The following is a 26,362-nucleotide window of genomic DNA, read 5'->3' as shown; positions in this document are numbered from 1 at the left end:
AATACTTTAAAAAACATATCTCTCAACTCCTTTGGGCTTCACTGAATTTGCTAACACAGATCATAGAAAAAATCAGAATACATGGCTGCTGTGGTCTTAAGCCAAAGCACAGCAGACAGCAATCAAACTGCTGACAGGACTGGGAAAAAGTAATTCTAAGAAGGAAACCCACCCCTCATATGTAATATCATACCAACATTTACCTGACTGAGAAGGAGGGAACTGAGTTAAGGATGAAGTTCTCTCACGCTTTACAGGTGGACAGTAGCTCCCATCCTCTCGATCGGATTCTGTAGGAAAAAGGCAGTTAGAGAAAACGCACAAAATCCTGGAGAGACATATACTCGTGCTTTTTGATCTTACAATCAAATATCTTACCATCTCCACCTTCTGGACTTGATCCATCTGCTGATCTCTGAAATCAGATGATAGTGACAAAATAAAAATCACATACTGAATATTCCAATCTCTCTGGATACATTCAAATGTTTTAATCATCAGTTTGGAGATTTATTTTTTTTTCTTTACTGTCAATGATATACACTCAAGGGAAAGCATTATTTTTACGACTTCTATGTAGGCATGTCAAGTTTCACCCAGATACTATTAAATAAGATTAATTCAAAATATTTCATACAGAAATAAGATACCTGAAAATTCATATCCAAGCACTAACATCCTTAGAAACGGTGCAACAATTTTTAGTTACATTTTTTATATATTGAAAATATGAAAATGATAATTTCCAAACTTGGTTTGATTTTAAACACATCACCGAAGTTCCAAGCTCATCACAAACACACCCATTATTTGGGAGTTCATCCCAAAGCACTCTTCCTAACGAACGTAGCTGGCATCAGTTCCTTCAACAGCAGGACAGCGCTGTAGCAATGCCTTTCAAAGGGCGCTCTACAACCAGTACTACGATATTTTGATGGGAATTAGCTATGGGCAGTCTCCTAGCATCTTCCACAGTACCAGGAACAAAACAGGAAGCATCCCAGGCTACCAACTATCACAGTATTCAAAAAGTCTTTGAACAAAGGTTTCACATCTTTTCTGAGGATTTCTAGGTCTCTCTCCTCCTGCTTGTTCTGCCAGTTCCTCAGCTGATGTAACTTCCCTTGTTCCTGCAAAACAGAATCCGACGACGGATTCCTTTCCCTATGGAAGGTGACCAGGGCAGCATTCGCACCTTCATCTCTACAAAATCTCTTGCCATACTGGACCTTCTCCCTAGTCCAACACCCACTCGTGTCCCAGGACAGATGGTCGCATGATCTCACTGCAAGGCTCTGGGCTGCCCTGGGGAGGGACAGCAGCCCACGGACAGAGCCCGCGCCAGCCCCAGAGCTCATCCTTCCGCACCACAACTACTCGTACTTGGGCATGGGGAGCAGGCAGGCAGGCGAGGATCGGGCAACACGCAACGGGACTGGTTCAGACTGCACAGGACTATCATCTGAAAGACATACCTTGGACAGAAGAACTTCCTATTTAGCACTGCATATATTTAGAATCTAGACACTACTGTACTATCAGTATTTCACTCAGTTCTCGGAAAAAACCATTTACACTGCATTTTGTCTTTGCAATTCAGTTTAAGGGGTTTCTGTTTTGTTTTAGATTAATAGAAAAGTGTAGCTACCTCACTAGCATCCTCATCCAGTATTTTAAAAACCTTTAGCACAGAGAATGAAAAGCTAGTGGAACACAACCCCCCCCACTCCACAGATATCTATCAGCCCAATCACATTAATACCGTACGTGATGATCCACGCTCTGCCTATGTAATTGGTCAAGTACTCCACGCTACCAGAAGATGATCTTACTAGGCAACTCCCTCGCCAACATGTACTAGTTTCCCAAAACATAAGGCTAAAGTAGAAAACCACGATGTCATCTGTCTGTGTCAGCAATCAGCATCTGAAGCCAGAAAAAAAAAAAAAAAAAAAAATCCATTTTTCACAGAAAATGTTGTCACATATACCAGCAATTTGTTTCAATTTTTATCAAAAATCCCAAAAGCAAAAGGAAACCATTTGGTAAGAAATCTGCAAGAATGGAATTACAGAGCTCTATGTGCAAAAATCCTCAAAAACCCAACAAGTGATTTCCCCCCGAACTCCAAAAACTTCTGAAGCTGTTGCTAGTAGGTACGGTGTTCTCAATGCTCAAGTAACACAGATCCAAAAAACATCAAACCCGTGTAGCACAGCTTCAAATTATCACATCGTTATTTCATTAACTGATGCAAGCACAACTAAACATCTCATCACTACATTTAGTGGGCAAGGAGCGTCAACATCCGAACCCAGGGAGTTTTCGGAGATTAAAGGTATGACAAGTCCACACGACAAGCGTTACAGCAGGTAGTGGAATTGCCAGCCCTACTCAAAGTAGATGCTGCACAGAACTAAAAAAGGGCTTCCTTTTCTCTCAAATATATTTTTTCCTACACAGGCATCTAAATAGCTAGATGATTTGGTATGTTACCTCCCATCCTTACCCACTCACACACTGTCAGCTTTTGCTTGGGGAAGTTGGGACGGACCTTGCAAATAACTCCTACCAGAAAAATGCAACAACAGATTTAAATCTTTCACAGACTGAGGAATTCAAAGGCCAGGGAAGAAAAAAGTCATAATTTCTTCAGTTGATCCCCAAGCACAGACAGACCAAAGAACCTCATTTATGTCTGCCTCAGTACTGAAACTCCTGCCTAAGCGTTTAAGACATCCAGGTTTGATTTTCTGTTTTCAAATGAACGAGAATGTGCACGAGTTACTCCACTGCAGAGTTACCAACGCTATCGGGAACTGTTACTTAATTTTGTTACACTCAGTAAAGTAACCACACCACTCCGCTTCCTTGCTTTGATTAAAACACTTGCTGTCAATATTCACTCCCCACTACTTTGGCATTCATCTATCAGGTCTCCTCAACCTTGGATAAATCTCATTTTTTTCATTATAAGAATGCTTTCACCAATGACCATTACAGATCTTGAAAAATATTCCTAACTCCTTCATTGTTAGACAGAAGGCTGTCAAGAAAACACAGCTGTATGCACATGATCTACACAAACCCTACCTAGATGACAAACAATGTGGAACAACTTGCAGTGAGAAGTCAAATGCTTGAGGCAGCGAGAAGTTTCCTCTCCTCTCTAGTCTGCCTCTACCCACAGACCGAAGAGGAATCCAGAGCCAAGGTCTCCGTACCTCTCAGCGCCTTTGGACAAACCTGACGGAGCTAAAGGTAAATAGCAGGGGGGTGTGGGAGTACACAAATACTGTAGTAGTAGAAGCCTTATTTTCTTAAGAAGCCACACGACAAAGCAAGTCACCGCTGCAGCCAGCGGCTGCTTACCAGTGTTGCTTGCTCGGGAGAAGCTGAGGAGACTAGACAAAAAGAGGGGGAACACACGCATGACAAACAGTTCACCTGACAGACTGGAAAAAACATCAGATTACAATTAGCAATCATAAACAGCAGTCCAGCCTTTCCATTTCAGGCCTCTGGCTCTAGGCTACTCAGTCTGTACTTCACAGCAAAACATGTTTTACACTAGTGTACTACACAACAGAAATGAAAGCCAGGACCATCTCATTCCCCCATTTTTAAAAAGGGCGAAAAGGAAGACTCAGGGAGCTACAGACCAGTCGGTCTCACCTCCGTGCTTGGCAAGATCCTGGAGCAAATCCTCCTGGAAACTATGCTAAGGCCCATGGAAAATAAGGTGACTGGTGACCGCCAGCATGGCTTCACTAAGGGCAAATCGTGCCTGACAAATTTGGTGGCCTTCTACAATGGGGTTACAATGTTGGTGGACAAGGGGAGAGTAACTGATGTCATCTACCTGGACTTGCACAAAGCCTTTGACACTGTCTCGCATGACAGCCTTGTCTCTGAACTGGAGAGACATGGATTTGGCGGCTGGACCACTCAGTGGAGAGGGAATCGTCTGCATGGTCGCACTCAGAGTTGCGGTCAAGGGCTTCATGTCAGGGTGGAGACCGGTGAGGAGTGGTGTTCCTCAGGGGTCGGTGCTGGCACCAGTGCTGCTTGACATCTTTATCAGCAACATTGGCAGTTGGATCGAGTGCACCCTCAGCAAGTTTGCCGATGACACCAAGCTGTGTGGTGCGGTCGACACGCAGGAGGGAAGGGATGGCATCCAGAGGGACCTGGACAGGCTGCAGAGGTGGGCCCGTGCGAACCTCATGAAGTTCAGCAAGGCCAAGTGCAAGGCCCTGCCCATGGGTCGGGGCAATCCAAAGCACAAACCCAGGGTGGATTGAGAGCAGCCCTGAGGAGAAGGACCTGGGGCTGTTGGTTGGTGAGAAGCTCAACACGACCCGTCAATGTGCGCTGGCAGCCCAGAAAGCCGAGCGTCCCCTGGGCTGCATCCCCAGCAGCGTGGGCAGCGGGCGAGGGAGGGGATTGTGCCCCTCTGTCCCGCTCTGCTCAGACCCCCCGGGAGTCCTGCGTCCAGCTCTGGAGCCCTCAGCACAGGACAGAGCTGGAGCTGCTGGAGTGGGGCCAGAGGAGGCCCCAGCAATGATCCGAGGAGACCTTATTGCAGCCTTTCAGTACTTGAACAGGGCTTATAAGAAAGATGGGGACAGGCTTTTTAGGAGAGCCTGTTGAAATGGGACAAGGGATAATGGTTTTAAACTAAAAAAGGGTAAATTATGACCAGTTGTAAGAAGAAATTTTTTATGACGAGGGTGGTGAAACACAGGCACAGGTTGCCCAGGGTGGTGGGAGATGCCCCATCCCTGGAAACAGTGAAGGCCAGGTTGGACAGCGCTCTGAGCAGCCTGACCTAGTTGAAGATGTCCCCGCTTGTGGCTGGGAGGTAGGACTAGGTGGCCTTTAAAGGTCCCTTCCAACCCAAAGTATTCTATGATTCTATAAGGAACCATTAAGGTGACTCAATTTGTCTCCATTCAGTTCTTTGAAATTAGAAGCTGAAGAGACACTTGAACAAGTAACACCAAAATCCAGCCTACCGTTTACACCTCGCTTAAGAACAGAAGACATCTTTCACTTTTTCCCTCCGTCCCCTCCTTTTAGAAATCCAGCTACAGAAAAGCTACTAAATAGAGGCTCCTAACAATTCTGACACATTTCTAATTAATAAAATTACCTTTATAACAGCTGCCAACTGCTTCTTAAAAGTGCCAATGAAAGCAATGAACCATCCCATACTGAAGTCCAAACACTGCTTCTTTACACCCATTACTTCCTCCCACAGTTGTTACAACAAACTAACAGTGAAGAACTGGGACAAACATCAGCAAATTTGGCAGTTGCTTATTCACAGAAAAAAGCAGAAACAGCGAAGGCAAGGGAGCAGCCAGGCAAAGCAACAAGGTTCAACATGATGAGGTGAAATCTGCAAGAGCACACTTACAGGGTTTATCTTTGAAAAATACATGCAAGCTGTAAAAAGTCATATATGAAAGGACTTCAGAGCACGGTACACCAAGTCTGCAACCCAGACACTCTGCACGTATATAAGCACTATTGAACTGCCACGGTTGTTGCTTAAAAACTGTTCCAGAACCTCTCCAACAACGGAGTCCTGCGGGCACAGCTACACACTGCTGTAGGCTGGCTTGGGTTAGACAGCTGGAAGCCAAGATCATCACCAGCTCTGCAGGAGGTCGTGTCTCTGGCCACACTGTCTTAACGTCTGAGCAAAAATATCTGCCTGTGCCTGCACAAACCACACAGAGTAAACAAGAACTACCCAGTGTCTGTTCTTCCGAACTCCGTCTTAATTCATCCATCTTCCCAAGGTCCTGGGAAGATTACATGAAACTTCTGCTCCAGCAAACCCCTCTGAGCAGTCTGAAGAAGCACTGATCTTCTGTACAGCTCAAGGTAAGAGACAGCTTTACTCTAACAAACTGGACAGTCTGAAGAACACTTGCCAGTGCATATGCAGGCCAGTTACATGCCTACACCGAGCACTGCACCATTCCATACATTTAAGTGAATGGAGTAAAGTTCAAGGATGTGTAGATATCTGCTGTATAGCCAATAATTCCTGCATACATTTCCCAACAGCATTTTCAGTTCTTTAATTTTTTTCATATGTGGACTAACTGGGGTAAGATTCAGTGCTCTGTGAGAACAAGTCGAAGATAAGGACTGCTTGCTGCAGTGTGCCTGAAAGTCAGGTTAATACAGTTCTCTTGGCCAGTTCTAGTAACACTGGCAATTTCAGATAGAAAACTGACATAAGTCATCTGTGACTACATTTGCCAGCTATATTTTAAAATATTAACCTCTGAAAACTTTAACCTTAAAAAAATTTGAAATACAAAAATTTCAGTTCATGAAGCAACAGTCTGGATACTGAAAGGAGCTTAACATCCAGCTGTTTGTACCTTGGCATGACAATCCGTTCCGCACTGGGTTTACCTGAAATGGCTCATTCTTGGGGGGGGGGGGGGGGGGGGAGGTGAGGATGACAAACCCAACCCAGGGATTGCGTGGAGCAGTTTTAACAGGCAAAGATCTGTGAAAGAGCACATGCCTAGTGGATGTGGTCACTATGAGCAATGACACTCACCTGCACCAAGAAAACCTAGTCCACCAACCAGAAAGATTAGGAACACTTTTAAAATCACTCTGAAATATTGCACGGTAGCAGTTACTTAGCCATCTAATCCTTCAAAAAATACTTTGCTGCACCATCAGCAGAAAAATCTGAACAGCACTGATAGCTTTTCCTACCTCCAGGTACTGATTTTATTCCCCCCCCCCGCAAAGTACCTCAATTCAAAATTCTGCTTTAATATCTTTCTTGCTGCTTTTAACCTGTTCAGTACATTGCAGGTTGGCATGACAAGCTCCTGTTTACATCAAGTGGAAACACAGCATGAGCTGCTCACTTTGTCAAGCTGCAGTGTTACAGTTCAGAGGGAATAACCAATCCTCCTCCAGCTGCTTGAAGCAAATCCCTCACATATACCCACTTTCTCACTCATTTACAAGAGCTCTCATCCTTAACAAACACACAGTTTACACCCCAAATTTTGTATTTAATTATGTGTCCTGTATAATCACACCCACTAGGGAGTCTCAAACAAATTTCATTTCTACTAATTGGAACAACAGCTTAGAAGGGGCTAACACTTGAGATCAAAGAGCCAGACAGACAGCGAGCTGCAATACCTAGAGTTAACAGTACCAGATTCCTCCAGTGGAAGGGACCTTTTTCGTAAATCCCCTCAGCAGCAGAAGTACTTGGTAGGTTCACACTTACCCCTGCCATTTCTTGGTGAATAGGAGCAAGGTGGGCTTCAGAAGCAGGACTCAGGGTAGCACTGAGTGATGCAACAATGGGAGCAGGGTTCTCAGAATCACGCTCACCAGCTGATTCTTTGTGACTCAGAGCATGGGGGGGGGCTCAACCTCTCCCTGGGGGTCCTCGCCTGAATCCGACAAACCTTTTTGCTCTGCAGGGGACTGGGAGCAGAAAAGACAACGTCCCTTCAGTGCAAGGCTGCAACACGAGAGCAGTCGTCCTAGTGAGAGGATCTGCTAATCCCTTTTTAAATTCCATTGTTTTCCCAGTATGGCAGAAGGAATTGCTTGCTGCTGAGACACCAGTTAAACTACACACAGAACCTGCTGACTGAATTAGCTTCCCTTCCCTGCAAAACGCATCAGTTGGAACAAATGTGCATTTTGTAAGTTAGCTAAAAACATCAGTCTCCCTGGCAAAAGAGCATTTTGCCAGCCATGGGGCTGTTGGGGTTTAACTCCTCCTCTCAAGGCCTGAAGGACAGCTAATTGCTTTTACCCCCAGATTTAGACAGAAGAATTAAACAGACCAGTACTGTAAATAACTGTCCGTCACTGCTTCTCCAGACCAGGTCTGAGGGAGGTGGAGCTGAATATAAATGCTCCACGGAAATTCATTATTCTAACATTCATACAGGACACACAATCCTCTCATATTCACATGACAGTGAATTATCTGAAAGGCAACACCAATGTTTTCTCTCGTAAATTAAAAAATTTGCATATCTATTTCAAGGAAGGGCGTGATAGGATAGCTAGTGCACACTAACGGCATTTGATATTTGCTGTTCTGCCACAGACTCTTTACATTCCTTCAGGTCATTGAACGCTGCAGGTCCCCACTTGTAGGACAAAAATTAAGCGTTACCATATTCTGCACACATCTGAAGAACAAGAAAGTTAAAGGCTTTGAGCCTGAACAACTGTACTGTGATAACGGACTACGTTATAGTCCATGGATAATATGCAGGCCAAGGACGTTCTCCCAGCTGCGATCCGTGGGCCAAGCCTCCTGGTGTCTTACGGTGAAGTATCTGGAGAATCACGCAGTTAGGCGAAGATGTCACCCAGAAGCACATAACCTTGGCTTGCTCTCAGAAAGCATTCAGCAGAACGAAGAGAGACTAAAAATGCTCAGCACTGCGCAGGTCCATGCAAAACAGAGCAGCAGCAGCCTCAAAAATAAACAGCGGCTTTTAAATCTTAAGGGCCCACAGTTCTTCCACTACGACTTGGCCTGTCCTCAAACAGAAGCAATTACGAGAAGACAGCAACACAGGCAATGACATCAGCAGGTTCAGTTCAGTGAAGTTACTCAAGTTGTACGTCTTGCACGAAATTACTATCATTAAGGTGTAAAACAGTCAAAATACATTTAACGAGGACAACTATGTCAGGTACAGCTGTGGATGCTGGATTTTTGTATTTTCAAAAGTTTCTGGTTTTAATATGAAGCTGTTACTAACAGACTCAAACACTAACTTAAAACCCCACAGAACGAGGGAGGAGAGTTAAAGGCACGTTTTGTTTGTTGCCAAAAATTCAGCCAAGTCTAGCACTCTGCTATTCTTACCTCTTCAGCTCAGAAGAGCAGCATGAAAAGGCTGTCTGGAACTGGCCAGGGCACTTACAACATCTGTTGTCATTCATACATAGAGACGAGGGGTAAACACCTCAGTCCTCCACTCAACGTTTGATACCCGCTACTGCTAGTCCCTTTTTTATGCTCAGCCTCACTTTAAAAATTAACAGCATTCCAAACGTCACTCAAACTGTTTTCTTCCCCTTCAAGGGGAGACACCTATAGAAAAACTACAAGAATTAAGTCCCAAGTTACCTGCATCACACTAACCACAAAAGCATTTACACAAGCAGCAGCACAGAAGATCTGCTCTTCCTCATGGCTTATGTTGCACCTGTGCTCTGATCCTCACTCCGCTGCCCCAAATCCTCCCTACGCACCTCACAACACGAACCTCTCCCCACACCTGCCCTGTCCTGCCAAACCTCCCCCCGCCATCCGCAGGGCCAGAGGCAGCTCAGCTGCCCCGAGCAGAGACAGCGGGGCCGCACGCACAGCAGCAGCTCTCCCTCTGCAAGGGAGGCAATTTGGGGCTTGCTGATCCAGCCAGGTTTCCAGCTGTCAGGCAACAACGCAGAATGTTTTAACATTTAAACCTCTATCGCCTCATCAGTAGTTACCAGAATCTGCACACTTTTGGCTTCGTGATCAACAGAGAGCTGGCAGCACAACCAGCTTTGCTTGACTTCCTAGCTGAAAGACTTCCCACTTCTCCAGCGGTCTGGAGAGCCAGACCACGACAGAAGAGGTGGCTGCAGTAGGACAGAGCAGCCCACAGACCCAGCCCAGCTGCTGCACAGGGGATGGAGACAACCCTGCCACTGCTCACACTGCCTTGGAAGAACCCGGGGGATCACGGACAGGACCCTAAGAACCACAGCGGGGAAAATGCTGAAAGCTATAACCAGAACGGCACCAGGAGATGGGGATGGGGGAGGCCGTCCTTGTCATCAGCCAGAATGCACGTCAGGATGAGCTGGCCATCACCAGGGATCTGGAGGCAACAGGGAACCATTAGGAAACTGCAGACAGGCAGGCTCTGGCGCTGAAGATGACCACGAAGATTCAGTGTCCATAAGGAGCAAAATAACACACAGGAAGAGGGTATGGAAGTGCTTCCACATAAAAATAGCTCAACACCTTATTATTCTTCAGCTATAATAAACAGACTTTGGAGGGAAAAAGAGCTGGAATATACCTACGAAATCATGAGTGGCGTACAGGATGGTAATACAGTGACTCCCACCGAGCAAGAGCTGGAAGGCATCAGACCAAACCAGGCAATAACAGGTTCCACAAAACCAACACAAAACCCAAGCAGACAAAAAGCCCGTCCTGAACCCCTTGTCCGAGGCTCATGCGGATGGCAGCAGCTCACACGCTTGGGTTCTGCAAGCAGCTGGAGAAAGTCAAAGGAAAAAACAGGAGCCTTAGCAGCAACTTATGCTGACTTCTGGCGACAGATCATAAAATTGATAATAATACAAGAAGAGGCAAGAACATTCAATGCACACTTGTGCTATACACTTAAAAGTGGAAATGACAATAAATTATTTTGTAAGTAAATTCTATCAATAGAGTTCAGAACATTTCAAAATCGGCTAAGTAAACATGCATCAGATTTTAGGAACTCCTGTAACATGTGGCAAGTATCTTAAAAAGTGAAATAAGCATGGAAATCTTCCGGCATAAATCTGATTTCTATCCTAAGCAAAACTGGAATATGTGCTCCAAGACTCAGAACAGAAACAAAAATAACAATTATTACCGATCATCACCTTCATGCACAAAAATCTGATGCCAAGATGAGAATTTATTGGCCAGGTCAATATATAAAATTATATTTTTTAAAAAATCAATATATTAAATGGATCAAAACCTATTGCAAGTTTCAGAATTTTGTGAACAGTATGTGGTCTAAGTCATGGAAGACAAAACCAACAAAGGCCTCAAGGATTTGTTAAACTAAAACTGCTCCAGACACAAGTTTGTACAGCTGTTCTACAAAAGCACATCCAAGGGAAACTGCAAGTTCTTAAAATTCATTTCAGTCTTCAGTCATGCTTACTATTGAAAGTATTCTCTAATCTCCTAACTTCACACACTCTGATCTAAGTTCTTGTTCAAAGTTCTCTGGAGATGTGAAGACAGCTCGTTCTCTTCCTTTCTGCTGTACTGTTTTATGTCTGCAATGATTTGTGTCTCTCCTTGAGCCTCCTCTTCTCTAGGGGAAACTCTCCTTATAAGTACAGCTCCAGGGAGAACTTGGCAGAAATCTCTTAAATCCCAAAGCAAAGATCAATGGAGAGATTAATAATGTTAGGAAGCCACCTACACAAATTCACCTTGCTCAGCCAGATCAAACATCATCTATTTTTATTAAAACACAAAAATAACACACCTAGACTAAATACATAAAAGTCTACTGGGAGATTTGGCTTCCTCTGCGTTGCAGGAAATGAGGAGAGGCCTGAAGAAAAACATAAAAGCTCAGGCTAACACCAAATACAGGCAAGGAAATCATATTCCTTTTTTATGAAGACTAGCACAAATGCTCTCGCACCAGTTTTTCCTCCCAGTTCTAAGTTGTGCTGTTCATGCCTCCTTTCCCCATGCTCCCCAAACTAGCACCCATACCCAGTGGCCCACGCAGACTCAGTACATCTTTTCAGTCTTTACCTGCTTCGAGCTGAGGACAACTCTAGCTGGTTTTTGCAGCACCCTTTGCCATTACCAGCCTCTCTATATTCCTCTAAGCTTTGCCTTGCACAACTGTCCTCTCCAAATACATTTGTAACCGTTCTTCTGAGCGCAGCAGTACAGCAATACATCCACAGTTATAAACTCTTAAGCATTAATTTTAACTGCTTAAGTATACTATCGACTTACACCACAGTTCAACTAGGTCTCCCTACCAAAATCTCTCGGCAGCTGTGCTAAGGATGTGAAGAGAGCTTGGGAAAGGAGACAGTCGCCTCTCCCTACACAGGTTACTTCCTCCACAGTTCTCTCTGCCACCATACCAGACCTACAAGTCATGCCCACAGCACAGACAACACTTTCTAACCATGGACCTCCTCAAATCACCAAAACCCAGGCAGTTCCAAACCACACTACATCAAACCAGGACTCCAACCAACCCCTAATTTATGCATTGTCCAATACAATTTTCTCTTTGCTAAATTCCTGATCTTGCTCTCCAGACGACATGGGAATGCCATCTTTCTAATCACTTAAATCACTTTTACAACTCCACATCTATTTTTAAAGCTCCACAGTTAAGACCACGATGACAGATGTAACAACTCAAGGACACAAATCCTCATTCATCCCAGAACTACCCCTTTAACTTCACGACCCAGGTGCCAGTTACCCCTTAAACTCTTTGCATCATCTTGTAGCACCACTTTGGTATGGGATGTGACCCACATATGTAACTTCTCTTCCTTCAGAGCCATCCTTAAAAGCTCGCCACTATCAATTCACCTACAGAAAGCAGCACACCGACCGAAACTCGTCATACAGCAAGCTAGAAATAAAGTGTTCTTTCCTATATTCTACCACTGCCCCCAAGCCAGGCTGGTGGAGGGAAGAGGACAAGGTGCAAGCAACATATTAGACAATGGCTCATTTTAAAGTGCAAAAATATTTTTAAAATCTGAGTTGAGCATCTACATTTTGTAGTACTTATGACTAGGGACTCACGATGATGCTCGTATTGCGAGAATCAATAACAACCGGAAGATCACAGCTCACGTGTGCAGAACAAAGGACACCACTTTAAAAGCGTTTCTGGATAAATTGCTTAAATTTCTTTGAGCTATTATATCCACTTAAAAATACGTAAACGCAAGAAAGACTTCAGAATACTTTGACCCCAGAAATGCATGTTAACTTTTAACTTCATAACCTGACTTCATGACAGTTTCTGGCCACAGGTTACATGAAATGGTTTTATGGCAGAAGTTAAAATTCGTTTCAGAGCAGAAACACAAGCCTAACAAGTGACAAAAATTAATCATAGAAAAAGCTGTATGTATCCATTGAAATCTTTAATTCAAAAAGTGCTATGAAAAGCACGGTATAGTTAATGTACAACTTCTCAGCATAGATAACTTAGTAGCAGTAATATTCTATGCTTACCATAGTGAGGTCAGGACCTCATGTTGCTTTCATATCTTAACAGCTATGAGTCTTCCTAAGCTGATGCAATTTTCTAACAAGTGTCAGCACTAGCAGCTCTACTTGTCAGAAAATGAATAGCAGCATACAAACAACGAAAATATTTGGATGGTATCATTCAGATACTTGCAAGAACTATCTCTGTTTCACACACTGTAAAAATAGTTCTCAGAGGTAAGGAGATACGAAAATAATGAAAATGGAGACTCACTCAACAAGTGTGGAAACAGCCAACTTGATATCCACCATTAATTGATATCTGTAATGAAAATCAGAACAGATAGACTAATCCTGTCTTTTTAACTGCAAAAGACAACAACCAGAAGTTCCTCACTGAAAGCAAAATTAAGAAGTATCATTCTGAACACCAAGCACCTTTTGTCCCTTCTAAACAAACATGGCAAACTGCAGGTTCTGATGTTTTACTAAACTGTACATAACCTTAGCTGGAACGACCAGTTAATTAGTTTGCAGACCAGTATGCATTTTGTCCTGAAACATGCTGAATATTTTCCATCTTCTAATGGAGAAACAGATGTCTGACACCTTACTAGCACAAACTTCAGTAGAGATTTCTGGAAAAATAACGTTCTTTAACTCAATAGTAGACAATGCTAGCTCCAGCAAAGTCAGTTAAGATCACCGAGCAGTATCAGCCTGGCCCTAATACTGACAGGGCCTGTATACACTGCAACAAAATAATTCTGCTCAGGATGTCCTGTTTGATGTAGAAGAGCACTAGGCAAACATCTACACAATCATCATGGACAGTTAATTGAACACACAACACAAAGCCTTCTCCTCACTCTCAGCCTACTGTCAGATTGCTGTGTCGGAGCAGAAGAGCCTCCATGAACACTTTGCTTACAGCTCCAGAAGAAAGTCAGGAGACAGACATTCTGTTAAATTAAAATTGTACTTCACATACATGAATTACATATTTTAGAAGTGTGCTGTTTGTCAGCTATTTCAAATTACTTTTGCATTTTCTTCAAACCGTTGCTCTAGGCAGAACTCCGCTGTTAATACATTTTCCTTGTTAACTTCAGTAAGGATAACCTTTTGTGGCAGGCAACGCACTTACCCAGGCGCCTTGAATGGAAACAGTCACGGCGTTAACTATTAACTGTAACACTTCGCTGTCAAGTCTTCCCAAAAATACAGTGAAGGTCTCAACCCAGCGAGTCACCTTTTCTGGGCTAAGTTGATTTAAGGGACACTCAGCTGGCCTGAATGCCAGGTTCTCATATAGAGCATATATTAAGTGGCTGTTCCTTTTGGCTGACAGCACTGTATTCTGACTCTATTACTATTGTATCAACACTACAAAAACCAGCCACTGGCATAAGCAACAAGCAGGCTTGAGCCCTTTATTTAATAAAACAGCAAGAAGCACAGCACTGATGCTTCTCTCACTCTTTCTCCAGTCGCAGATACACACAGTGTAAGCTACTGAAATGATTATTAACCACTCCCCTCCTCCTTTTTAAGGAAACTGTTCATCTCCACACATTACACAGTTGAACATTACACTTACATTTGTTACTAGATGTATTACACTTTGGAAATCAGCAACCAAGTGACAGATGCCATTGGCAGACTCTTCATGATCTGCTTCAACGAACAAGTCCTGTTCCCCAGCCAAGCCAGACCTATTCTATGCCCATACTGACCGCAGCTGGCCGCCTCTCAAGCACCAACACCACTTTGTATTCAGATCAATTCCCAACTCATTTCTAACCCCTGTGCCTTCCAGCTGCTTGGCTCACGCACAGGCCCCATCACACACGGTCCCTCCATCCCACCAAGGCTGTGCCCTGGCAGAGGCTGTCCCACACACAGCTACCTACTCGGCATCACCAGTCCTCAGCATCCTCAGAGGCAGCTGAGAGGACTAAATCACAGACTCCTCTCCCTAGAACCCTGGATCCTCTCTGCCAGCCCAAAAAGACATTAAGCCTCTAGTTAGGATTTTTTTTACAAACATTTTCTTGAGACATACCAGAGTGCAACAGATCTGTCCCACAGCCCAACAGAGGAGCTTGCACAGGCTCACACTGAAGGCATGCACTGTGTACAGGCCACTGGAGGTACACACTCCACGCAGACGGGACACAGCGAAGAAACTTCGGAGCACAGGACTTGCCAGCTCAGCACTGAAGGACCAGGCCAGCAAAGAAAGGACACAGGACCACATCGCTCTGCCAGGGTCGCACACTTCCCGTGATCACTGCTTCCAGACTAACCGTGGAAGCAGTGTCAGGTTAAAGGACACCTGCAGAGAAAACCCACCATGGTGCAACGCAGAAGGGACTTCAGGAACAGTCGAAGCAACAGTGGGTGATGGGGAGCTGTTTCCTAGAAGGAAACAACACGATCCAAACCAACAGCGCAAACACTAGCACTCCCCCTCGTTCCGAAGTACGTGTAAATGGTCACTGTAAAAAAAAGGTAACTGGAACGAACATCTCGGAAGTGTTTACCCTAAGACATATTTAATTTGATTAGCTAATATTACAAGAACAGATTTAAACCTTTTCCAAGCTGACAAAAGATTTCAAGCTCCTGCTGAGGAATACAACTACTAAACCCGTGAGAAAGCTCCAATCTGGTACTCGTTCCAAACCAAAGAAAAGCTACCAACTGCAAAATGGTTCAGTATTTCTATTCAAACAGTTGAGGAGATTTTCTGATTGCACAGATAATGTAACAATCCAGTGATTCAACAAAAAGCAAATCATGTGTACATGAGCACACTTTTCTTCTTTCCCACCAGCTTCAGCTGAAACAAGGGTAATCTTGATTTTTTTTTTTTCCCGAATGTTAACAGCTTTTACTATTAACCAGGCAGAATTAAATACCACAACATATTGAGATTCTAATCAATTTCTTTCACTGAAAATATTTTTACAATATAAAAAACTGGAAGGCTTACTGTTTGGAAAAGAAAAAGTAAGGAAAACTACACCTAGCACTCATCCGTAACATTTTGTGTGCCACTTTCAAAGTGAAAAGAAACACCAACTACACTGCACTGCGTCCTCATGGCCACAGCTTTCCATTACATCTATTTCAATTTAACAGCAATTTCTTCTAAAGCTAGAGTCCTGCTCATTCCTTCAGCTCTCATTTCTCTCCTGAGCTATACTCCTTCTGTGGCCACAGCTGTACCAACCTCCTGGTCCAACGCAAGCTCACCCACAGATTACAGCACAGCTCCAATGTACCTCCACACTGCGTAACTGCTACTGCAGACCCAAGGGCAGGGGCCAGGAACGCACGGAAGGGATGGGGGAGGGCACAGGATTACCATTTTCCAAGGTAATCAGACACTTCACAGCTTACTAACCAAAGATATGACGTATTTAAACATACTGAGGTGGAAAGCAATAATCTAGACCACCGTTTTCTTTGCTTTGTCTTAAATCTATTACCAGAAACAGAAGCTTTACAGTTTTCTCATGCAACTTCAACTGTCCGCACTTCTTCGGCATCTGTCGCTTTCAAGGCACAGTGTTGAACACTTTCTGCCAGATTTGGTCCATCTTCTGTCTGAAGAGCTACCCATTTCATGCCACCATCACACAGCTTCCCACTTTTAGCCCTCCAGTACCTTTTCACCCAATGCCCATTAATAATGTTAATGTTCTGTTACCCACCTTCGACTTCAAAATGATACAGACAAACGGCTGCTCACCATGGCATGAGTCAGGGCTACAGAACAAACCAAACAAACATATCAACATCTCCTTACCTTCTGTGCTTTATCCTTCTGAAATACAAAGACAGGTGGAGCAATGGCAGGTTTTTCTGTAAAAAGAGAAATCATTGGGGTTTTTCCAACCACATTCATTATTGACTAATATAAACATGTTATGTTCTAGATGCTTTTACCAACAATGAATCCCTAACACAGTTAAATCTCAGTTACACAAATTGTTTCCACTGGATCCTGGTAACACAATTATAAGGACTTGATCTTCAAAAGGAAGGAGGAGTTTTTAAGAACAACAATACAACCGATGTCTGAAAGCTATTTGTCTTTTCCCTCCAGATGTCTCTATTTCAGACCAGTACTTGTATTGTACTCAGGTACATCAGGAGGAAAAGGCCCCCTGCTGCAGTGGTTTACTTTCTGAACACACATAAGTTTCGCAGGCAAAGGCTTTTCCTCCCCCAGAGTAATACACCAATGCAAAGGGAGTTTTGCTGTACACACTCACATGTGACCTTTAAGAAAGGGGTGTAACTGATGCTTCATTATACTTGTATTTCATTATCACTGAAACCTTCAGAAAGGTCCTAAAACTTCACACGTTTGCAGGTCTACAATTGAAGCCAAACATTCTGTGCATATTATTACAGAGGAACCAGTCTTTTCTGCAGAATTTAACAGCACATCTGCTTTCTACTTGAAGTTCCCAACCAAATCTTAGTGGGACACTATTTTCTAAATAAGCACATCAACATTTAGTCTTCAAGAACAGAATGAATTTCTAGAATGAGTGCATGTTTTCCATTGTCCTTAATGGCCTCAGAACTACCTCAATGTCCTTAATGACCAAAAATAAAAAAGGGGGGGAGGACGATAAAGCAGAAGTGAACTTTCCCAAGAGTTCAAACGGACACACCTCATGCAGGAGTTATATCTGAAGAGAAACTTCACACACGCTATGCACTCAGCAACCCTCTGATGTGTTTGTAGGGCGAAAGATGAGGACAACATTTAAGTCTGCCTCCAGAGTGAGACTGTTGTGAAACAACGGTGTTCTGGGAGAGCTGTATTTTGGCTAATTTCTTTGCAAAAGTTCCACCTTTGCAATTATCCAATCTTACAAACAAGACTAGACATTTAAGAAAATTAAAATTTTTAAAACTTTTAGAACTTGAAAGGCTACCATAAAAAAAAGAAATCTAAGGCCATCAGGAAGAATTACCTTGCACCTAAAATGACAGTATCGCAAAACTCTCCACAAATCAGCTCCAGCATCAGTAAAGCACCTGGGTCAGCGTGCAAGCAAAAGCAGGTGGGACTGTCCCCTTGGGCACTGCTGGCTATTCGATCAGTTTAGCTGAAGAAGTGAAAATTTACCTGACAAACACAAAAACTATAAAAAATATACCAAGAACTCTGTGCATTTATTTGTGAGGGCAGAAAAGCCTCTTTCCACTCTTCTGTGGGTCTAACTCAGAAAGATAACCCAGCAAAAACATTGCTAGACTGGCATAACTTGTTTTACAAAAGGTAAAATTAATCAAGAAATACAGCTCCTTTCTACAGCATTTTGCCTGCTTTTTTCCTTTATTTTCCAAGTTCTTCTATCCATCGAATACTGCTGAATCTTAAAAATGCTTATTAATGAGAGCAATGCAGACAATCTATTTCAAAAATGAATTCCCAAAGGTCATCAACCAATACTTAATTGCTATACCTGTCCCAAAACCCAGACTCTGTCGAAACAAGGGAGGGACCCCCCTCGATTCCCTTGGCCTCAGCCTACCCTGCCTGTGGGAGACGCCACTCGTGTGAGGTCCAAGCTTTTAACCCTTTGCTTAAAACAGATGTTCATTTCTTTACCATGTTTGGTACACTTTAGTATTCATTAATGCTATAATTACAGCAACAAGTAGCATGCATTTCACCAAACTTCTTCTATCCACGACTGCCAAACCAGTCAACAAAATCCTGTATTAGTGCTCTTCCCGTTTGGAGATCTGCCCGAAAGCGGGATTGATTGTGTAATGCACAACATACAAGAGACTTCTGTACCAAATGCCACAGATAAAGAGGACCGAACAGGAAAGAACTACTTGTCTACTCAGTGCTTAAGGGACTGAAGTACCGAGAGAGAAGAAAGTAAACAATAAAAAAAGCAGATCTAACAACAATGCAAAGTGCAGGGGAAACACGGGATGCCCGGCAGAAGACAAACTGGGAGCCAAAGAAGCTGATGCAAAGAAACAGGACGAAATAGGAGATGAAGTCTGGTGATGGAAAACTGAGCACTCAGGGGAAAAAAAAAAAAAAAACAACAGAGACGCCAGGAACAGCAGAACGCTCACAAGAAAAAAAATATTGGACAGAAGCACCACAGAAGAAAATGGAGTGAAAAAAACCAGATGTTTGAGATTGCATCCAGCTACAACAAACAAGACTGGGAAAAGAAGCTAGTAGTCAAGGTGGAAAAAAGAACACTCTTCCACAACCTATGAGAGCTGCTATCCACTGAAGGAAGACAGTTCTCCAGGACTCAGTATCTAGGAATCTCACTATTACTCTGGCTGGCTGCGAGACCAACCACCACGTGGCATCCGGCAGGAACGACGGCAAGACAGTAAGCACTCACAGCTACCAACCGTACCAGTGCTTCGTCAGGCATGTTCTTCACACAGGAATGCTTGTTCGCCATGTCCTTTCTAAAGTCTGCAACAAGACCACAATGCTGGAAACGTTTCCCTAATTCTAGCCCAAGGCAAGCAGGGATCACTAGACTGTCTAATCCAACCACCTTCATTAAACGCTGCATATTTTTCTGAGCCTTATTGTTTTGGGGAAACATTTTCATCAAAGGCATCAATTATTGAAGACATTAAAACCGAAGTATTATTGCCCTCAATCATCCATTATCTCACTTGGTAAAAAACTCCAGTGCCAAATTTCCCATTCAAATGTCTGGCTTCAGCTTTCAGTTCTGATTCCTAGTCATGTTTTTTGAATACATTTATGTACTAGATAAAGAGCTTTCTAGTATTTAATGTTTTTCCTACAAAAGCACTTACACAAACCATGTTTTCCTATCAACTGAAGAACCACCCCAATAGGTTTTATTTTTGTAGAACAGAAATGCATATGTTAGGTAGTTCTTGGGGTTTTTCCACCCCCACATGGTGAGCATGGCAGCGTATTAAGTGCTGCTTTGAAATGAGAATGACACTGTTGTTTGTAATAGCCAACATCGGAGGTGGATGGTCATATTCTCACTTGGCGAGCATGCTTCCGTTCCACCAAGGTGTCTGAAGGATGACCTCCAGTAAAATGGATCTGTGGGGTCGACAGAACTGTTATCAAGTTAAAGGCAAAAATACAGCAGGATAAAGGAAGGAAAAAAACCCTTCAACCTTCTGGTACAATACGTGTAAAAGAATGAGATCTTCTCCTTCACCTATGAGATAAACAGACACAGCATATAGTTCTCAAAAATTGTGGAACAGACTTGGGTTTTCTCCAGACAGGCAGAAACAAGGCAAAACAAGGAGCGGGAGATGCAGAAACAATGTCAATTTTCTAACTAAGTCGGTCTCAGTAAAGTTGTTCTGAGAAAGCCCAAGCACGTAAGGAGGAAAGCAGACCTTCAGTAATTAGTCAGAGACAATAAGTCCCCAATCTGAATATCTAGAACTCACACAACCCGCTGAGTTTCTTCTGAATAGCAGTAGGCTGTCAAACGACACAGTCTCCCATGATATCCTCCTAGGGAATCTCAGGAAGTGTGGAGTGGATGAGTGGTCGGTGAGGTGGATTGAGAACTGGCTGAATGGCAGAGCTCAGGGGGTTGTCATCAGTGGCAGAGTCTAGTTAGAGGCTGGTAACCAGTGCTATCCCTCAGGGGTCAGTACTGGGCCCAGCCTTGTTTGACTTCTTCATCAATGACCTGGATGAAGAGTTAGAATGTACCCTCAGCAAGTTTGCTGATGACACCAAACTGGGAGGTGTGGTAGACACACGGGCAGGCTGTGCTGCCATTCAGCGTGACCTGGACAGGCTGGAAAGTTGGGCAGAGAGGAACCTGATGAGATTCAACAAAGGCAAATGCAGGGTCCTGCACCTGGGGAGGAACAACACCATGCACCAGTACAGGCTGGGGCGGCCCTGCTGGAGAGCAGCTCTGTGGAGAGGGACCTGGGTGTCCTGGTGGACGACAGGTTAACCATGAGCCAGCAGCGTGCCCTGGCTGCCAAGAAGGCCAATGGGATCCTGGGGTGCATCAAGAAGAGTGTGGCCAGCAGGTCGAGGGAGGTTCTCCTTCCCCTCTACACTGCCCTGGTGAGGCCTCATCTGGAGTACTGTGTCCAGTTCTGGGCTCCCCAGTTCAAGAAAGATGAAGAGCTACTGGAGAGAGTCCAGCGCAGGGCTACGAGGATGAGGAGGGGACTGGAACATCTCTCCTACGAGGAGAGGCTGAGGGAGCTGGGCTTGTTCAGCCTGGAAAAGAGAAGGCTGAGAGGGGACCTAACAAATGCTTATAAATATCTGAAGGGTGGGTGTCAGGAGGATGGAGCCAAGCTCTTTTCAGTGGTGCCCAGCGACAGGACAAGGGGCAATGGGCACAAACTGAAGCAGAGGAAGTTCCATCTGAACATGAGGAAGAACTTCTTCCCTCTGAGGGTGACGGAGCCCTGGCCCAGGCTGCCCAGGGAGGCTGTGGAGTCTCCTTCTCTGGAGATATTCAAGACCCGCCTGGGCAAGGTCCTGTGCAGCCTGCTGTAGGTGACCCTGCTTCGGCAGGAGGGTTGGACTAGATGACCCACAGAGGTCCCTTCCAACCCCTACCATTCTGTGATTCTGTGAAACCAGCCTGAAAAGCGACTGAATCCACAAAACTCCTTCCTGCAGTTTATTTATGTTTCAGACATTTCAACCTGCATGACTAATTACAAAAACCTCAAGAGCTGGCCTTCACAGGCTAAACTCCTTTAACATATTTCACTGTCGAGTCACTAACGATCAATATATGCCCTATGTGCTGTCAGAAAAATGTATGTAATATTAAACCTACTCAGCTTGCTTCTCAGGAATTGGAAACCAAAACACAAACAGAAAATGCTACCTCAATGGCTCAGGCAGAGCTATCGTCTTCGAGTCATAGCTAGTATTTTATGTGAGATTTTGAACTCTAATAAGTGACCATTTGTAGCTGTACCAAACTCTGCGATGTCAACCACATTTCCTGCAGCTTGACAAAACACGGCCTGGTTTCACCTCTCCACTCATTCACACCAGTGCAACCACAGCAGTCGGTGGCACAGCCATAATAGTTCTTTTTACAATACAAAGGCTAAAACCTTCATTGCAGCATGAAGTGATCCATTACTGAAAAATCCAACGGGTATTTTGAGTGTATAGATCCTAAAACCACGTCCCCTTTGAATCCACATTTGAAGGCCACATAAGTGAAAAGACAAAGTAAAACTGCACAAAATGAGGGGAAAAACACCAAAAACTGGTATACCAGAGGTGCATTTCTCTGTAGTGTTACCAGGCTCCCAGGGTAAATCCCATGGCAAAGCAGTGACAGAGGCCAAGAAAGTGTTGTTCTGCTTTGCCACTGAGCCCATTGTGTCTCTACCATAAAAGCACAGGATAATCCCAGTTAAAAGTGACCACGGGAGGTCTCCAGGTCAACCTCCTGCTCCGAGTAAGGTCAGCTACAAAGTCAGACCAGGTTAATCAGGTTATCCAGTCTGGTCTTAAGTTGAAAGGATGGAGGCTGAGCAGCCTTCCAGGGTAATCTCTTCTACTGCTTAATTGTCCTTATTGCAAAAAAACCCCAATCCCAAAAACCTTCTCCCTATCTCCAGTCTGAACACCTCATTCCATGTTTCTTTTGTCCTTCCAACACACACCACTGTGATGAGCCTGGCTCTGCCTTTTAACAACCTCCTCAAAGACCCTGGAAAGCTCCATACGTGCCTCTGAAGCCTTCTCTCCTCTAGGCTAAACAAGTCCAGTTCCTCCAGCCTCTTCTCACAGGTCATGCTGCCCAGATCACCAACCATCTTGGCAACTCAAATGAATCTTTCGGTTATAGAAGGAACACAGGCCTCATGTCATGAAAACGATTCTCAACTCCTCACTGGACTCAATGTAGCCAGGTTATTACGGGGTGAATTTACTTTTAAAGCTAAGAACTACACTGTTTCGAACATTCTCTCTTTAAATTTACTCCAAATTATGTTTAAAAGTGCTATAGTGCCCGACTACATAGAAACCTGTATGAGAGGCAAAAAAGAAAAAAACATAACACCCCACTGAGAAACTTCCAGGCAAGTAAGTCCTTGCTTGGATCTGAAGCAGCAATCCTCAACACTAAAAGCATGCAAGCTGAGAACAGCTGCTCTGACTTCAGCTCACTACAATACATCACCTGAGAGAAAAAGTAGATCACACCTGTGAACAATGTGTTAAAAAGGAGAACAGCAATTAGGTTGTTAACTCGCCAGAAATATTCAGGGTGGTAATTCATTGCTTGTGAAAGGCTTATCTGAGGGTCAAGAAAAATTTAAGTTCAAAGTTAAGTTTAATTATGCTTATTTGAACAGCTCAGGCCGCAAAAACGTATTTTTCACCTTAATACTATTTAACTTATAACAAGCAGAATAATCATGTTTAAAAAAACATATTAAAAGAGATATGGGCAATCTGCAGCATTACAAAACTGTAAAGGTGTTGATAACAAAATGAGACTGTTTTGTCTTGCAATAGCTAGGAGTGGACTGAAAGCAATGAGCAGGCTGCCCACCCCAACAGCTGATCTCCAAGAAGGGCCCCACAAGCAAAGTCCAATCGTACTTCATGTCAGAAAGTGCAAGAAACACGACTGGATCATTTACAGCCAGACCTCACAAGTGATGTCAACACGCTGAACATAACTGACATCAGAAAAGAAGATAGCTCTGCCTCATTTTCAAAATGTTGATACGTTGCTTTTTATGAATTAAGCATCTGATGTTCTTGTTCACCTTCAAACCCTTTGTTTTTGTCCCCTACAGCATGAGTAAGCAGGCTACTTCCAGACAGTACCTCCGCAGCTGGCATGGGCAAGTAGAATGCCTTTCACATATTTAAGATGAAATAAAAATTCCATACATTATATTTAAAGCACACACCTCTTGTGTTTGCAGAGCAGGCATTATTTCATTTCCCAAGCTCTTGCAGCATTACGAGAAATAAGTTACCTTCTGCATGAGGTAATTTTACTATTTCAGCTCAGGTACTTCACACAAAGCAAATGTTACAAGTCAGAAATGAAAGCTTATTTTTACATGACAGGAAGAAGAAAACCATGAGGCAGCCCAACTGCTTCGCAATGCAGATAAAACATTTCTAAAGAACTCCAAAAAGTGTTAACAAAAATTGAAGTATTTAGACAGTTCTATCCTGTAAATGCAATAGTACTTTATGGACTTTGGGTGTAAATTATTAGCATACCTCAAAGAAACCCCAACAAAACAAATGACTCAGTCTAACCTTGCATCCACTAGTTTATGTGAAGAAAATCACCATGGGGGAAAAAAGATCTTGTTTATAGGGTCTGCAAACATCAGGAGAAGCGGTGCATGCCAGCTTTTCCCCTCAAAGTAACAACATACCTTACTCTCTCCAAAAGCTACCACAAGGCAAGTAGAATTACAGAGTCAGGGCAAAAAAACCCAGGCACAGCACCGAAGCAATGTCAGCATCATACAAGTCTGGCAAAGGAACGGTACTTGTGCTCCTCTGCAAGGAACTGCTTCGATTCTCTTTTCTTCTGTACATTGATGGCAGTAACACACAGTAAACTTCTTATGATCACGAACTGTATGCTTAGCAATTTCATAAAGCAAAATAAACTGTTCGGTGTATAAGGAGAGAGTTTGCCAACACAGGTGGTGCAGGCACCTCCTGCAAGGGAAATGTGAAGAAAGCCATCAAGTTTTAGCCCTGAAAAAAACGTGTACCTTTTCAATGACTGGAAGGTGATAAAGTAATTCATTCTCAACACAAGGAGATCCCATCATCTAAAGGGCAGCCTCAGCAACAAGTTATATACAGACAAATTACTAGTTGTGTATTAACAGCAAGTTAATGAGAAAAGCATTCAGTTTACATGAATATATGCCTGACGGGAAGTTGTCTACTTCTCCACGATACCTCACTGCCACATGCATGAAGTGTCAGTTTTAAGATGTGATCCAGCTAGAATGAATACCAACAAAAAACATCGTAACAAAGACTTCAGAGAAAATGTCTAACACCATTCAGTAACGTCTTTACACAGCAGTAACACTAACAATTGTGCCCACCATTCCAAAATGCTGGTGTTCTATGATCAAACTTCTCACAGTGCCAGACCAAAGCCTTCACCACAACATCACTAAATCTTTGTGACAAAGTCGATCAAACTTCACACAGCCGGGGAGAAGTTACTCTCTCCTCCTCTTCATTAGCTCCGCACTTACCGGCTCACCTCCTCCTCTGCTGAGGGGCAGTGCCAAGACCAGGACCTGTTCCTAGGAAACTTCCCAGTACAAACTTCTTTGGAAAGTCCTTCACCCCCCTTCTCGGCAGCAGAGGACCCCCTTAATCCAACAACCTTCTGCCAAGACACAGCTTGGCATCAAACCCCTACAAAGAGGTATGTGTATAGTTTCACCTACTCACTAAAGCAAAAGGAAAGACAAGTGAATGGAAAAAAAAAATCAAGGAACAATTAGAATGAAGAAAATGAAGCAGTTATGAGAATATCAGAGGGAATGCTTGTAGCTTTGAAGAAATGCATCACGGAAAGATCATCCATTAAAATAGTTTGCAGGGTTAAAGGACGTTGGCACAATGCCTACTTGGAGGCAGTATTGACATCTCAGTGGTGATTTAAGATAGACAATAGCCTAAGAGAGACATTAGAATCTAGCAGGTAAAGACAACCAATATACTGTTGGAAAAGGAAAAACCAACAAATGCATTGAAACAAAGGGGTGCCATGGTAAAAATGACAGGTTAAAAGACCTTTGTGATAGTAAGAGGAAAGGACACAGACTGACACACCAGCACTTTTCAAGGCCAGAAGAAGGTTTGACATAGTAATCAAACAGGTAACAGTCTAAGTGAGTTTCACTTGTGTAAACAGACAAGAAAAGCTATTGTTCAAACACACTAAGCATAAACAACCTGCAAGAATGACTGAAACTTCCTTCTAGGTACTTGTGTCTATGTGTCAAATACTTAGCTTTACACCTCATGGTGAAGTACGATGGAGACAGCCCTGTCGTACAGATCAATCAAGATTAAGGAATATTAAGAGGTTTGGTTTCACCTCACTCGATTTGTGAACATGAACATTTAGCTATCAAATACTTCAAACAAGAGAAGATTGATATGAAGCAGATCACAATGACTTATATGAAGCAGATCAAAGAATTATCAGTACCAAAACAGTCACTTCATATATTCGAATTAAAATACCTGGGCACAAGGAAATAAAACATTCACCTACAGCACTGCAAAGATAAAGC

General features: G+C 43.4%; 1 protein-coding gene across 3 annotated transcripts in view; it reads right to left on the bottom strand.

Annotated features, from left to right (window-relative positions):
• Window positions 1-26,362, bottom strand: part of RANBP3 (RAN binding protein 3) — a 56,680-nt gene that overhangs the window by 28,286 nt on the left and 2,032 nt on the right. For 2 of the 3 annotated variants that reach the window (XM_075444384.1, XM_075444385.1), the window contains exons 2-4: window positions 16,845-16,900; window positions 379-415; window positions 204-290 (exon numbers count right to left, since the gene is read on the bottom strand). In XM_075444384.1, the coding sequence (XP_075300499.1) occupies window positions 204-290; window positions 379-415; window positions 16,845-16,900 (180 nt within the window). Of the gene's footprint in view, window positions 1-203; window positions 291-378; window positions 416-13,301; window positions 13,331-16,844; window positions 16,901-26,362 lie in introns of those variants that run through there. The other variant, XM_075444386.1, reaches the window with a different exon arrangement.

The sequence above is a fragment of the Opisthocomus hoazin genome, chromosome 27 (assembly GCF_030867145.1).
Source record: "Opisthocomus hoazin isolate bOpiHoa1 chromosome 27, bOpiHoa1.hap1, whole genome shotgun sequence".
NCBI lineage: Eukaryota > Metazoa > Chordata > Aves > Opisthocomiformes > Opisthocomidae > Opisthocomus > Opisthocomus hoazin.
The sequence above is the reverse complement of the archived record's forward strand: the minus strand, read 5'-3'. Positions and strand labels throughout refer to the sequence as shown.